The 16,563-nt window shown below is 33.9% G+C and overlaps 1 protein-coding gene and 1 pseudogene across 1 annotated transcript; both read right to left on the bottom strand.

Moving 5' to 3' along the window:
- Positions 1–29: 29 nt before the first annotated feature.
- LOC100790467 (vacuolar-sorting receptor 6) lies at positions 30–6,200 on the bottom strand. Its single transcript, XM_003546339.5, has 13 exons — positions 5,593–6,200; positions 4,143–4,835; positions 3,971–4,059; positions 3,788–3,857; positions 2,766–2,849; positions 2,586–2,662; positions 2,376–2,457; positions 1,505–1,587; positions 1,326–1,392; positions 1,086–1,214; positions 789–892; positions 577–691; positions 30–319 (listed from the first exon to the last, which is right to left on the bottom strand). Exons 1-12 carry the CDS (start codon positions 5,885–5,887, stop codon positions 578–580), a joined length of 1,887 nt encoding a protein of 628 aa, XP_003546387.1. The 5' UTR covers positions 5,888–6,200; the 3' UTR covers positions 30–319; position 577.
- Positions 6,201–14,064: 7,864 nt separating this feature from the next.
- On the bottom strand, positions 14,065–16,563 carry LOC100799809 (isoflavone 3'-hydroxylase-like; annotated as a pseudogene).

The following is a 16,563-nucleotide window of genomic DNA, read 5'->3' as shown; positions in this document are numbered from 1 at the left end:
TGCCAAATTTTGGTATCAATGTCGTCATATGCTGTACTCCAACATCACACGGATCCTTATTCTCAATCTAAGGTGTACATGTACATCTCAATTCTCAAAAACTCTATTTACAAACTGTGGAAAATAGAAATTATTCCTTGTAGAAAATTTCTGTTATGTATTGCAATGTTCACATAATTATCCTACAGTAAAATACTGATCTTCCTTCGCTGTCAAATGGATTCAAATCCATATAGCCAGTTCTATTTATAATCCTTCTCTCAAGTGGATTATGCAGTGCAACGGGTTCCTTTGACTATTTTTAGCTCATTATGTATGTCTGCAGGTAGAATACAGATAATGGCAAAATAAGAAGATTGTTCCCCATAAAAGCTGTCTCAAATGCAGCTGATTAGTTGAAGGACAAATTGTGGATGTAGTTCCATAGATGTTTTTGATATTATTCTCTAATCAGAATTGGAGTTTCACCTTAACAACTTTTGCGAATCTTTAATACAAAACTTTTATTATGCTAATAACCAAAGTGAAACTCCAATTCTGATTGAAAAACAATACCAAAAACACTTAAATGAATACCTTACACGGCGCCTTGTTGTCGTAAAGGCTGAGCTTCAGCATGAACTACATTATTTTGCTGGTCCAGTGGCATGTATTGTGACATGATAGCCATGATCTCAGAGTCCATGTAAGACTACAAAAAACAGACAAAGGCAATTTAATATGGTAATCTTCAATTTAACATGAACGATGCATAACATTATCTGTAGCTGAGAATGAATTAGGCTTACCCGGAGCCTATATTTGTAGAACACGTAACCGGCTAGACCAGCACCAACAACAACTGCTATGACCACAAAGGCAAGGAACCGTCCAAATTTTGATCCACTTCTTTCTGCATGATACAGAGCAAAACTCTAATCATGAACAAATTGAATTGTCTCTAGAAAAATTCAGTTACACAGGAAGAGTAGTTCAAAATCTCTTATTATCCATCTAGGATGTAAGCAACTTGTTGTAGTGGTGGGATCACAAATTGACAATAGTAATAAACTAATAATAGCAACAGATTGACTTTAATATCTTACCAATACAAACATCTTGCTCCTTTATATATAGAAGATTTCCCTTGCATTTACAATCGTAACTACCCCAAGTGTTCTTGCAGCTGCAGCCATCACACTGACAAGCACTTCGTTCCTTACATTCATCAACGTCTGAATAAGATCAAAAGATAAGTTTTTAAATTGATCTATACTTATACAAAATTGATCATACATAGAAAATATTAAAAGGTTTTTAATTGCCACAGCAAAAACAAATGTTACCTTCGCATTTATTAGTGCCATCCCCACGAAACCCAACCGGGCACTGACAGCCATTTACCTTGGAGTCCTTTATACAGAAGGGAATTCAGTTAGCCTTGAGGGATGTCAAGTAAAGTGGTAGCATAAATATTTTGCAATAACCAGAAGTAAAATGAAGGTTAGGTTATGCAGTACTGAACTGAGCAAGCTGAGAAAGTTAGTCCCTTTTTAGTTTCAGACCAACAACCACCATTGTTTATAGAACACCTTGCAGGTCCAAAAGCTGTCAAATAAGGAAGATTATATGAACATCAGCAACATCATGGAAAGGAACATATTAAAATTGCCTCTTATTGTGGACCATGAAAGACTTTTACAATATCTTGTTCAATCTAAATATACATTAGCCCATCTATAATGTTTTATTAATTTATTCCCAAGTAGCAATAGGTAATCCTGACATACAAGACTTTTCAAGGAGAAACAGGCGACTAGCTTGAATAACTCAATTCTAGCAATGCTGAAATGGGGCTTTCTATCTTTCAAAAGTTTTCTGTCTAACAGTCTAAGTTATCCCATAGCAGCCCAATACTGAATTGTCATTATTTACAAGAAATTAGTAGTATCCTCGGAATGAATAGATCTTTTGCTTATAACTTGAAAACAGATCTTTTCATTATGAAGGCAGTGCTTATAAAGTTAAAATTAACCATATAATAATTAACAAATAAATAGTAATAGTAATTCTCATACAATGCTCAACTTGTGTTCATATTTCACTTACATTTTTTTTAAGTAAATCAATCTAGACCATAAATAAGAAAGGATAGGGGGAGAGGCTCTACTGATCTTCATCCACATTTATCAGTGAAAATGCACTTGTATGGATTTCGATTACATATGAAATGAATTTTCTCAATCGTTTGACACGCATATAGGATGACTTGCAAATCATAGAGGAAATATTTTAATCTCTGGCTCCCATAGCCAACTTGTTTTATGAGAATAGAGAATAATATTTTGATATTCTAAAATAACAAGAGGGAACTTTTTAAATTGGAAAATGCATACCTTCACATGTTGTATAACCATCACCCTTATACTGAACACCGTTCACAACAGGGCACTCGCAAACTCTTCCCCTGAAAGTATCCTGAACAAAACTATAAAGGCTTAATTTGCAGCCAATCATAAGCAGACACACATGGACCGCGATGCATCATGTCCAGTGATTTTAACTTTGGGGACAAGGGATGGTAATAGATATTCCTTATTTTATACCTTGCAAGCAGTTATGTTAGCATGTTTGTCTTGCCAACATCCTCCATTTCTTTCAAGACACTCATTAGTCTCAACATCTGGTAAATCAAACCAGGATGTATAGTTTAGAATATTACACAGTAGGTTTTTAGAACTAGAAGAAACAATCACCAGTGAAATTCATATATCAAGCATACTAACCTCCACTTAAACAAACTGAAGGTTCAGTAGTCTCCTTAAATCCAGAACATACAGCCTTGAGTACAGCAGTTCTCTCCAATTTTCCTTTAGACAAGATAAATTAAATCTTCAGAATTCTGATAGACTAGATATATGCTTACAAAGGGTAGTTGAATTTGACATGTAACATATATACCTCATTACATCAATAACAGATTTAGAAATTCAGTTAACCAATAAGCTAAAAAGAATAAAGTCAAGGCTTAAATATGTTTATGATCCCCGATAAATATTTAATTTTTGTGTTTACTCTCTAATAAATTTTTATTTTGCGTTGAGTATCTAATAAAACAATAATTTTATTTTTTGTCCTTGACACTTTTTTCAATTCTCGATAAATTAGCAAATTTTGTATTTACTCTCTCATAAATTTTTTTCATTTGTAATTAGTTGAGACTAAAACAAAATATTAAGAATCAAAAACAAAATTTTGTTTTATTAGGGATTCAACATAAAGCAAAAATTTATTAGAGAACAAAATGTAAAAGTTAAGTATTTATTAGAGATTAAAAACATATTTAAGGCTAAAGTCAATAATATACGGACAATAGATTAAATTCATTAATAAGAATTAGGGTGAGGCCTAAACTTCCGTGAGTCTTAACTTGTTTACTGACAATGAGACAAGTCCTTATACATCAACAGAAAAATGTTCTCCGTTACATGTGGGGAAGGTGATCATGATGGTTGATGCTCTAGTTATAAGACAGAAGCATCACATAGTTGAAACTTGAAAGTAAATTCACGGATATTTTCAGTTGCCAAGCCAGTGAAACATGAAGAACCAAAAGCCATAATAGGAATAGAGTAAGAGCATTTTTTTCTTGGCCCTTAAGCTCTAAACTCAGCAACTATGACTACTGGATTTTGATTGCCAAATTCAGCAATAGAATGCATAGGTCACTCATATACATAACTGAAGATCAGTAAAAGCATGATGTGTTCAATATACTTGACTTCATGTAGGTATTTAAGTAACCAACCTCTATACTGGACATTGTTTATAACCAACGTTGGCAAGATGGTGACATCACCGCGAGATCCTCTACCGATCTGAGTATCACAAATGAAACAAGTACATAAATTATTGAGTTACATTGTTTGCTAACAGTTGACAATTCTCTTAATTTTTCTAAAGAGATAACTATAAATATTAAATATTTGACCTGGACTTGTTGCTCATTCTTTAGCACTTCATTCTCCACATCTGCTTCAGGATCACCCATGCATTTCTTAATTTTATCCATAGGCAGATCTGTAGAATTAAGATTAAACATTAACAAAAGAAGAGGAAACAGCAGAATTCACTCACAGCAACATCAAAAGAGTAGTATTTACCTAATGATTTCATGACTTCCTCAGCACAATCCTTGCTGTATCTTTTCTCCTTCATAGAACATCTGACATGGAAATCTGTCACATAATCCCACCAGACCCATGAACGGTTGCTCTCATTGGCAACTCTATGAACACACAACTGCCTCAAATTTTCATACACCACATCCTTCCCTTCATATCCTTCTCCAAAATCCTTCTCCGGATCCGGAGCACAATATCTCCCACGGTTTATACATTGAGACTTGCACTGACTGCTAAGAATGAAGGGTGGTGGACAAAACCATGTTATGTAGTGTGGAGTGAACAAGGTGTAACCACCCCTCTCAAGAATCTGAGCATGACCCTTAAAATTCTTCACAAAATTCATCTGTTCGTCGCAACGAGCTCCACATTCGTCATTGCTGTTGGTCCAGAACTCATACTCAACCCTGCTGTCAGGGTGAGGTACTGACTCTCTCCAATCAATTCTTAGCAAAACTTCATCTTTGTTATTCAAAGCGTCTTTCAGCGTATCACCAAAGGATTTCTCTATCAGAGCCGATGGAATTGTGATCTTCTCTATGTAGCCATCTGCATCAGAGCTCTCCTCAGGAGAATCCATGGTTATCAGAGACTCCTCAATGCTGTCTGTCACCAAAACTGCCGCAGCTCCGGCCAGTTGGGCGTGCCAAACCTTCAAGGCAAAGTAACACTCTACAAGTGCAAATAACTTTCCCAGTAAGCATCACAAAACCTGGATTTGTAGAATTATAATACAAAAGGATGCTTGAAGATCCTGTGAAAATGCTTCTAATACTAGTCCTTTTGTAGCCTTTAGGATTCATTAAAAGGATCATATAACAACCCGTTTGAAAGAGCTTATTTAGACTTATCTCTGACATACATAGACTATTCTCAGCTTATTTCAAATAAGTTTTAAGGATAGTTTATAAAAATAGCTTACAACATATATGAAAATATTTTAAATTTATTTCTTCTTTGATTATAAAAACAACTTATACATAAATACTTACATGGTAAGTATTAAGTACTAATTTAATAAGCCCTTAATAAGCTGATTGTTATTCAGTAAACACTCAATTAAGCTGTTTACTCAAACGGAAAAAGAAAACACAGAGCCAAATTATGAAGAAATGAGGACTAACAGTCAAAAAAGGAAAGGGTAAAGACTTTATTTTTCTTCCTTGTGTTTGCGGATGGTTATAGTACCCTATATATTTCACTTCAAAAAATATAAGAAATTCAAGAGAAATAGAAAAATTAATAACGAAAAAAAATAAAAAGAATCAATCAATGGATGAACCTATTCTATAATAGAATATCAACGTACCAACGAACATAACAAGACTAATTTCAGAACATACCATAAAAACAGGATCAGGTAACATTAAATTAAGATCAATGAAAGGATCAAAGTCAACGAAGACAGAACCGAAAGACAGACAGATACCTCCACGATCAAGGAGAACAATAGTGGGACGATAAGACTGAATTTTGAAGGGCTTATCGCCCTCGAAGTTCTCACATCCGTGTGAGCCTTTAGCGGGATACACCACAGAGCCAACGATGAATCCTCCGTAGTCCGGAAGACCGAAGTTACCGATGGCGCCATCGCGCTTCGCCTTCAGCTTATGCGGGGACAGAACAGTTATACTGCTCTTCTCCACCACAAACCTGGCATCAACAACCACCACCACCACCACCAACAACAACAACAAAACAGCCGCAGCCACGAAAGGTTTCATGGTTTGTTTGTATGTGCTGTTGTTGTTGGCAGTGAAAAACAGAAGAAAAAACAGGGGAAGCAAGAGTAAGAAGAAGGACGCGTGTGAAGGAAGACTTTGCAAGTTACCGGTGGAAAGTTTTTTGCTTAAAGAGAGTGTTGTTGTGTTGGTTTAAGGTGTGGAGGGTTGCGTTTCGCAATCAAACGGTGACGTAAAGGGAGGGTAAGCAAACGACAGGTGAAAGGAAGAGGAGAGGTGGTGGTGGACGGAGTCAGGGGAGCTAACTTCCACATAAACAGAGACGCTTGCAGACAGAGTCCTTTTTGGTTTTATGTTTCTTCTGTCTATTTATTTTATATCTTTTCACGCCAGGGAGAGAATTTTTCTCACAACATTTTTTTATATTAATTAATTAATAATAATAATATGATTTTTTTGGTAAATTAAAATTTTAGGTAGATAGGATTTGAGAGGCTCATTAGGATTAATCGGTCATGACAGAACTCAAGACTCAACTAGCCTTCAAATGTATCGAACATGATGCGCCCATCAACCATGACAAGAATTGAATTCGTCATGATGAAATATGAGTATATTTTCTTTTACCTTTTGATCTTTGTTAGTAATATAATATGATTGGTAAAACATAAAATGATACAGGTGAATTGTGTTTGCTCATGGAAATAGGAACTCATCAAAATATAGTCTTGCTTAGCTTGAAAAAGATTGAAAATAGAATAGGCTATGTTACTCTTTATTATGTCTTCCTATTTTATGTTATTTTAGAAAATTGAGGGATTGTTAGTTTTTTTTAAAATTTTTTACTGTAGTGTGAATAAAGGAAAGAAACTTTTTTTTTAAGGAAAAGGAAAGAAACTTAACAAGTTGTTGGAAATATTTTGAATATTTTACCCATAGCTCGCAAGTTCGTGTGCAATTGCTTGTATAAATAAGAAGGGGTTGACTAGTTTCTTAAGTCTTGGACAACTATGCATGAAGTTTGAAGTATATTACTATTGGATGATGAGTTTGCACATGTAAGTTGGGGCCTGTTGATTATTTAAAAATGTAGAGTGATTTAGGGGGAATGAATAACCATAATATTTTAATTTTTAAAAAGTTACTAAAAGGTATTTGATGTTTTTTATGAATAATTAGGAGAAAGTGTTAGAAAGGTTCATTAAGAGGGTATCTAACTATCCTTGTGAAAGTATTACTTTTTTCCAACTATAATGCCTAACTTATTTTCGGGTTTTTATATGTAACATTAGCTTAATTTTTCTCGTTAAGTTTAATTCATGGAATATTAAAAGCAAAGTAGCAGAAGTTCCTATTGATGAATTTAACGATAGGTTTATTAATCTATATTTCTAGATTGATCTAAGGCAAAAAGTCTCCGGATGATAACTATTTTTTTTAATTGACTTAGTCTACCGTGACAATGAAGTATCATAAATATTACCACTTAGTTTAATGAAGACACGCCGATGAAAATTCCCATTAGGTTTCCTCTTTTTTTTTTTTTTTTTGTCTTTTCAATTTGAGGGAATCTTTTAACTAGATAAGTTGGGCATGTCAGCTTATTGCCCTAAATATTACGAAAATGAAATATATTTTCTGACTGAAAAACGATAACAAAAAATTAAAGCACCATACTTTTCTTTTCTTTTTCTTTTTCTTTTTCGTGTGGTCCATTTCTATCCGATATTTAGTTTTTCTTATTTTGTAATTGCAATTTTTCATTTTGTTGAGAATCTGATTTAAATGTACTGACAACATAAAATTCTTCCATATTGTCATCTAATTACATATTATTATGAAAAATTATTAATTTTTATAATAATCATCTTAAAATTAATTTTTTTATTAGTTATCAGTGGAAAAAAATTATATTGGGTGTATAAAACTTAAACTATTTTACCCAAATATTCGACAAGTGTTTTATTTTATTAGGACTCATAAAGTTTAATGGGTACCCTTTCTTGGACTGAAGAAAGCATACTTGAAAGTTCAAAATGAGAAAATTTTACTTTTGTCGGTTATAAAATTGCAAGGAACGTGACACCATTTGTGTTGCTTGGGCCAAGTCTAGTCAATGAAAAGAAAAATAGAAAACAGAGGTACCTTTGTTTGGTTTTTATGGGTCTATTTTCAAGTCCTCTAAAAGAGTCAATGGAAGACGATGATGCTGAAAAGCCCACCTTACAAGGCACGTTAAATGCTTCGAGGGCTAATGATATTATTCATCACCTACGACTTACAATCTTGAAAATTATTTATAACCAATATGTTTGTATGACATGAAGTGTGCTTTTAGATTTATGCAAAATATAAAAATATAAATTGAAAATATTTGGAAGGTTTAAATATATTTTTGGTCCTTAATAAATACTTATTTTTTATGTTTGGTCTTTAATAAATTTTTGCTTTGTGATGGGTCTCTAATATTAGAAAAGTTTTGTTCGAGATCCCTACCGTTAATCGGTATTCGTTATTTGCTTATGTGGTCATTAATTAGCCACACAGACATGCTACGTGTGGTGTCATGTGTGATTTTTGTCTGACTGGGATTACACATAAGATTTTTTTTTTAAAAAAAAAAAGTAAAAAACGACGTCGCTACTGTGTGTGGTTTCAATATTTTTGTTTCTCTGTTTTTCTAGGTCCCTTTAGCATCACAGAATCATTGTTCGACATCTCTCTGCATTTTCACACAACCCACTATAGTTTCTTCTATATCTTTCTTGTGGATCTATTACTATGACTTCCTCACTCGTGAATATCCAAGACGAATAGGACCTCAACAACGATTTTTAGGACCTTTCAATCAATTTTACATTTCCAAATCAAACCAAGCCAACTCACAACTCAAGAAATTCACAAAGATAAGGTTTCTAAGAGAACACATCAAAACAGTTTCATAGCAAGAATAGGGTCAACATAATCTTAACCCAAAATGTGATTCCACTCGATCCATTGCATAAAGCACAAAAAAATAAGTAGGGTAGCGATGTTGGGACTTGTCGTCGACATTTCATAGTCACGAGCTCTTTCCACAAACCCATGCTTCCATGGTTGTCTCCTTTTGTTCTCATTTCTCAAGGGTCACCACCAACCTAGCCACCAGCTGCCCCTGGCACCTCCAGTCGTGCTGACACCAGCCACTATTCGCGCCATCGCCTACTTACTCCAACTCTCAAACCTCACTTCTCTCTTAGTCTTTTTCTTTCTCAAACTTGGCCCTCAAACCCACTTATGTGTCGTAGGTGAAGAGAAAAGAAGGAAAACATGAAAACAAAGATGAGGGTTTTCTTTGGGGAAGTGGGGTCTGTGAGTGAATTTTTAGAGAAGGAGATTTGTTGTCGCCATGGGGGGTCACAGCTCAAGAGAAGGAAAAAGAAGTAAATGGGTTAGTGTTAATTGTTGTGTTGCTGTCATGGGGTTTCAAGGAAGGAATAAGGTGGGTCCATTTGATCCGAGGGGCAGCGCCGACTTCGCGACTGTCGTGATCTGTAACAATTGCTTGATCGAGAGATCCAAATCGATCTTATTTTGGGGTTTTGGAGAAGCAACAACGACGGGGGAGGGGTGGCAGCAACGGCGGTGTGGAGCTGGTGGGGACTGGTGGGGGTGGTGGTTTAGGGGGTTTTGGAGAAGCAGTAGTAGCAACATCTTTTTTACTTTTTTTAATAAAAAATCCTACGTGTAATCCCAGTTAGACAAAAATCATGCGTGGCATGCCTATGTGGCCGGTTATTGGCCATGTAAGCAGATAATAGATTCCGACTAATGGCAGGGACTTTGGACAAAACTTTTCAAATATTAGGAACCCATCACGAAGTAAAAATTTATTAGAGACCAAATGCATAAAACAAGTATTTATCAGGGACCAAAAACTTATTTAAGCCTATTTTGAAATGATGAAATTTGTAAAAGAATTATGTACAATTCATTTAAGTAAAAACTAAAAATTGTTGTAATAAGTAATTTGATACTTAGGTTCCTTAATCAAGGTCCAAGATTTGATTTCCAATTTGAATATGGAGTCACAATTAGAGGTTCGAGATTAGTTTACCAATTTGGATCCACAACACCAGTGGCCCAGTCGTCAAATTATTATGAGGATACTACTATTAACTCCTACCAATTTTGCTTTTGGTCCCTACATTAGAGTAAAAATCAAATTTTGTCCCCTATTTCAAAAACTTCACCTTTCTCTCTTCCCTCCCCCCTTCTTGACACCCCTCTCTCTTCTCTCTTCCTCCTCTTTTTTCCTCTTCTCCTCCCAACCTATTCTCTCTTCCTTTTCTTCCCTTCCCTAACTCTTCTCCTTCTTAACCCTTCTCCTTCACCTCCCAATCGTGCCTAACCCTACTCCCTCTCCTTCCCTAACTCCTCTGAAGTACCTTTTTTTTTTGGCAAACTTGCCTTCAACGAAATCACGATTACATTTATATTTTATTTCTAGGAAAAATAGGTAAAAAATTCCATTAAGTTTTTTGACATAATCCTGCTGCCTATGTTTTTGGATTTGGAAAATCGCAACGAAATTCTGATTCCATTGTGGCTCTGTTAAACAACACAACGAAATCACGATTTCGTTGTATTTTTTATTACTTTAAGACAAATGTAATGTTTTTATTTTATTTTATTGTCTTAGCTAAATATAATTGTTTATTATGAAGGATTTTTTACTTATTTTTTTCATTGCTTTTCAAATGGCTCACACGAAGTAGACGTCGTATGTTGTTGGAGACAACCCCTCCAATGAAGCCCCCCCCTCCCCCACAGGAAGGGGAAGATGATCCAAAGAGACATCACAGAGTAACAACATCAGTGCTCTAATGCCATGACGATGAGCAACAGTAGCAACAACAAGCAGAGGCAGAGCCACAGCCAGAGCCAGCTGCTAGTAGGATCGTTGGACTTCCTTTTGGAGGAGGTCTTGTTGATTTGTCCCTTCTTCAATCTTATAGGGACCATTGTGTTAGTCACATTTGGATCCATCAGGAGCGGCTAGAGGTGAAACTTGTCAACCACAATGCTTAAGTGCTATTGTACTCTACTCATCCACAAGTCTGGGCTTACGTGGACAAGTCGAGGTTAGGAGCCCTTATTACGACGTAGTATCCTACTGTAATCAAAGGCTTGATGAGTACCTTTTTGGTGAGGTAGCACCAGGAGATGTCTTAATTCCACTTGCCTATCGAAGAGATGACCATCACCTTAGATGATGTGTCTTGTCTGCTACACTTACTTGTGACAGGTAGGCTCATTGATCATGTCTACTCATTCATTGATAGAGAGGCAGTGAAAATCCTACTGATGAGTCATTTGGGTATTTTGACAAAGATAAAGGCTTCTGTGGTGACAAACACAGGCGTCAAGGTGAGGTTGGTGTAACTGGAAAACAATGATCAAGCAAACTTTTCTTAAAACATGAACATCACACATTAATAATATAGACTTTTCTTAAAAAAACCAGCATATGATTTTTATAAAGTAAAAACATGACTACACACATTTATCATGCATTAGAGCAATGATTTCATCAGCAGATCTTGGTTTCCTTGGTTTGAGTAACATGGTAAGGACTTCATCTAGAGATCAACTAAAAGTTGCATTCAAATTAATTAGACCTTTGCTTACATTTCGGAAAGATGAAAAATATTTTTCCCACACCATTGTCGTGTTTAACTCTATACACTCGTATTCAACATAACCATCACCTATGTAAACAGGTTGACGATAAAAAAGATCGAGTAAAATTATGCAACCTTCGATAACGTCCATAATTATTTTTCTTAAAGAATAAAGTGACATCTCCTCACTTATTATGACGACTTTAGGGTCATTAGGACATTCAAACAATATCCTTTCAGATGATGAAATTGTGTGACCATCACAATACTCAAAAGCAAATACACTCTTCATGCTTTAAGTAATATTGTGAATATCAAACAAAGGAGTTGAATTGCATCAAACCCCTATTACTATTTTTATTAGACGATCTACGATTTTCTTGTAAGTCATACCAACAATTGAGATCGCACAGACAATATAGACGATTTAGATTGTGTTTATATTTAATACGATTGATATGCATATAAGAAAAAAGTAGTATTTAGTCAATATGTCTTAGGAAAAGTAGTGATCAATCAGTAAAAAACACAAAATGTATATTTTTTTCTTTTTATTTTTTTTAAAAAAATAGTACAATGGAATCTCAATTTTCTTGTTTAACATTTTTCAATCACAATGGAATCATGATTTCATTGTGATGTGAAAAAAAAGTAACAACAGAATCGAGATTCCATTGCGATAAGAAGGTTGCCAAAAAAATAACAATGAAATCATGATTGCGTTGTATATTGTATAACTGAATCATGGTTTCATTGTAATAAGGGGTGTGGATTTGGTTATGTAACAAAATCATGATTTCGTTATGTATTTTATTCAACAGAATCATAATTCTATGGAAAGTGCATTCTTGGAATAAAAAATATGTTATCCCCTTGAAAGGGGCCAAAAGCAATTGTAATGGGACCAATAACAACTCCCTTATTGTGAATGGTTTGAAGTTCATAGCAAGCCTATTGTCACATCAAACCCAAAAGTTGGGGCATCATTTTGGCTAACCAACTTTTTATCCCGACATGAACCGAAAAAGACTTAGTGACAAAATACATATATGAGTTACTATTGCTACTACCACTATGGTTATTAGCAATACCCACATGGGTAGAATTTTTTGTTATTCCAATAATGTCCTCCCATGAAAACATGATTCTGTTATAGATCATATATAGCGGAATCATGTTTGTGTTGCATTGTTTAGAGTGCAATTTTTTTTTACTATGGAATGGTGTTTCTGTTGTTGAAATAAAGAGGGTGTAAAACAACATATAAGGAAACACAATTGTGTTATTGAATATACACAATATTGTATTTTTAGTGTTGCAATATAGGGTGTAAAATAATAATGGAAAGTTTTATAATATATACACAATCATATTTTCATTACTTTTAATTTTTATGTCCCTATATTTCAACAACGGAAACACGATTTGGTGTATATTTAATAAATGAAATCACATTTCAATTAAGAGCATTGTTCGACCATACACACCCATAACACTCTCTTTGTTGCATGATCCACCCTTCACACCCACAGTAGCCTTTGCCTGCATCAACAACATCAAAATCTTGTCGGAAACCATCTTCCTCGACCACCTTGCAAATATACAAAAATCCAGCCAACACTATAAGCTAAATCCTCCAACCCATTGCCACATGTCATCACGAGCCAACACCTAAACCCCAAACCGAGCCAAATAGGAATGAACAAAAATTAAAAGAAAGTTAAATCCTCCTCGTTTTCCTTTTTTTTAGTGAAGACGATTTTTGTGACCTTCCTCCTTCCTTAACAAACCATAATCACATGGATTCTTGGGCTTTGTCTGCAAACTACCTCGACCTTCCTCGCCGTCACCCCCATGCAAAGGACCTTGCAGGTTGAGCTTGCATGTGAATCTAGCCTGAGTGATGGTGTTTGGGTCGCGATTGTTGTGGTTGTTTCCATTGCTGACAAGATTGGGGCTAATTAGGTCAAATCTAGGTGGGGTAGCAATAATGCTGGTGGTGGCGGTGGTGCTTCTTGGAACATGAATGCAGGCGGGGCGATGCGACTTGGATTTGGATGGGGTGGGGTGGCACATTGCAACATGAAAGGGAGTGAAAGTCATAAGGGAAGGGGTGTAGGGATTTGGTGGGTGGGAAAATGAGAAATTTCACAAAATTTGATGGTCTAAATAGCAAATTGGGTAATGACTATAGAGTTCTCCGTGCATATTTTGAAACGCAGCATTATAAGGCCCATTATTTGTATTTGGTCCAAATGATTATAGTTGTTGCAGCAAAAACCCTAAATCATTATTAAAAAAACAAAAATCCTAAATTTATCGGGCAACAAGTGACAAGTCAATGAATCGCTAACATCATTATTACATTATTTGAAAATAGAGATTAAAATAAAAACAAAAATCTTTAAAACACTAAAATAAAAACAAAAATCTTTAAAAGACCAAAATCAAATCTCCCTATTTTATAGGGACCAAAATCAAAATTCCTTAATATTATTAACTACAACCACCACTTAAATCATTTAAATCTATGGTTATTTATGAAATAAAATTTAATTTGATCATATTTTTAATTAATAATTAATTAAATAAATTATTTTTTATTAGTCTTGATAAATTAAATATTTATTTCTTATATACATAGGAATAGAGGTAATATTTAACTCTAGAATACTCAAATGCCTTAAAATTGAAAGCGCACATTTATTTATCATCACAGCACTACAATTAGACAAAGATACTAGTTAATTACTTCAAAATGTTATTGAAGGGTAGTGCTTTACACATTGCCTGTAGTGGAATTAGCTTCGGCATGGTGATCCCTCCATTGTCCTCCATCATGTCAAGTTTTTTCTCACTTTCTCGTTTCCATTCAAAGCATTGGATCAACAATGCCATTGTGAGGCCCACCGTACGTTGGGCCAGGCCCGATCCAGGGCAAGCCCTTCTCCCTAGCCCGAATGCAATTAACTTGTTCACCTCACCTTCTTTTTCAAATCTCTAGGGCTTAAAACTTGTGGGATCACTCCAAAGTTTAGGGTCTCTATGAATGAGCCATACATTGGTTAACACTATAGTGTCTTGTGGAATGTGGTACCCTCCAATAGTAAAATCCTTTGAAGATTCGTGTGGCAATAGTAATGGAGTAGGAGGATGCAAACCAAATGTCTCACTAATGATGTCTTTAAGGTATTGAAGTTTTGACAGATCTTGCTCATTTACCAAACGGTCCTTTCCTATTTCTTCCTTTGCCTTCTTTAGTACCTCTGGGTTGTTTAGTAATTCAGCCATTCCCCACTCTATGGTCACAGCTCATGTGTCTGTTCCAGCTAGAAGCATAGCCTACAAATCAAATAGCATTTAGTTTAACAAGATTCATTGAGTTTAGTAAATTCTTGCATATAAATACAAAAATAAAAAGATATAATTAAATTATTGATTGATTTATAGAACAAAATAAAATAAAATTCAATGTTCAGTTCATCGGATGAGTCGAATAATTAACCTGATTGTAGCGTGTCTATTTTTTTTTTCCGTTAAGCTACTAAAATTAATTCCAAAATTGTAGCTTAAATTAAAGTTATGCTACACGGTTTTTACTTAAGTTGTGCTATATAAAAACATATTAAAAGCTATATTCTATACATTTTACCATTTTTATAGGTTGGTTAAAAAAGAAAAACGTCTTATTATATTTTTAAAAGCACTTTTTTTCTCTTATAAATAAAATTTACCATTAAAATTATGTGAGCCATCGATTATGACGAAAACACCGTTTATTTATTGATTTAAACTCTTAAGATTTTCTATCTGGAGCGGATAACACATGGAAGAAAATTCCTAGGTTGATTTTTCAACAAAAGAAAATCCATAGGTTGATAAGGATGCGTTCCTAATTTTCTCGGGAACTGTAAACAAAGTCATGATCTTATGTTGCCTCTACAGCCAAACAAGTAACTTGAGAAGTAAAAAACTGTGAGAGGCTATAGACAAGTTTTGCAGCAGAAAATCCGGATGTTAAAAGGAAGTGAAATTTGTGATGACTGTTAAATTTGTCTTTAATTATGTTTTTTAGTTCATTAAATTTGTGATTCGGTAATTGTTTTTATAGTCTTTCAAAAAAGAATTTGTTTTTATCTGTCTTTTAAATTTTTGAAAAATTACTTTTAATTTTTCTTATTCTTTGAGTTAATAGTATAATAATTTGTACCCATTTTTTTACCATCAAACATGTTTTTCGTTAGTTTAATTTCTTTAAAAATAGTTTAAACAATTTAAAATTAAACCATCAAAATAGGTAAGAAATCACGATAATTCCACATTTATGTTTTATTTTTCTTCTTTAAAACGGTCAAAAAATATATAATAAACAACTATCAAATCATACCAATCAAATATTTTTTACCATTTAAAATAGTTAGAAATCATTTTTAAAAAAATCAATTTAAAAATAAATTTTTGTGGTTAATAAGGACCATCACTAATTATGAAAATATGAACACATTGAATAAAGAAGAACCAAAAATAAATTTTCAAAAATTTGAGGGACTAATAAAAATAAAAAATTTTAAGGATTAAAAAAATAATTATCCAAATTTAAAGCAGCATAATTAAACTTTATTTTTAATAAACAATATGTTTACGGGTTTATTTAATATTTGTATAGAATGATAAATATAAAATATGAATATTATGTAACGCATTTATCTTTTAGAATGATAATATTATCAAATTTCATTTTTTTTATTGGTAAGAAATCGAATTCAGGTAAAGGAAGATTTACAATTTACAAAAACTTATGCTCATTGCTTAACCAATTCATCTGGACTCTCATAATAAACATATTACTATTTGAACATATTTAAAAATAATTATAACTAATTACAACATTAACGTATGTTTAAGTATAATTATGTAGTGTTAATTAGTGAATCAATTATCAGTTACCTGAATAAGACCTTTGATCATATGGTTGGAATAGTACTCGGGTTGCTTCCCACTGCGGCTCTCCTTAATAAGATTCTGCAAAAACGTATCAGCTCTCTTCCCAATCAT

The sequence above is a fragment of the Glycine max genome, chromosome 15 (genome assembly GCF_000004515.6).
Source record: "Glycine max cultivar Williams 82 chromosome 15, Glycine_max_v4.0, whole genome shotgun sequence".
In the NCBI taxonomy this organism is placed as follows: Eukaryota; Viridiplantae; Streptophyta; class Magnoliopsida; order Fabales; family Fabaceae; genus Glycine; species Glycine max.
The sequence above is the reverse complement of the archived record's forward strand: the minus strand, read 5'-3'. Positions and strand labels throughout refer to the sequence as shown.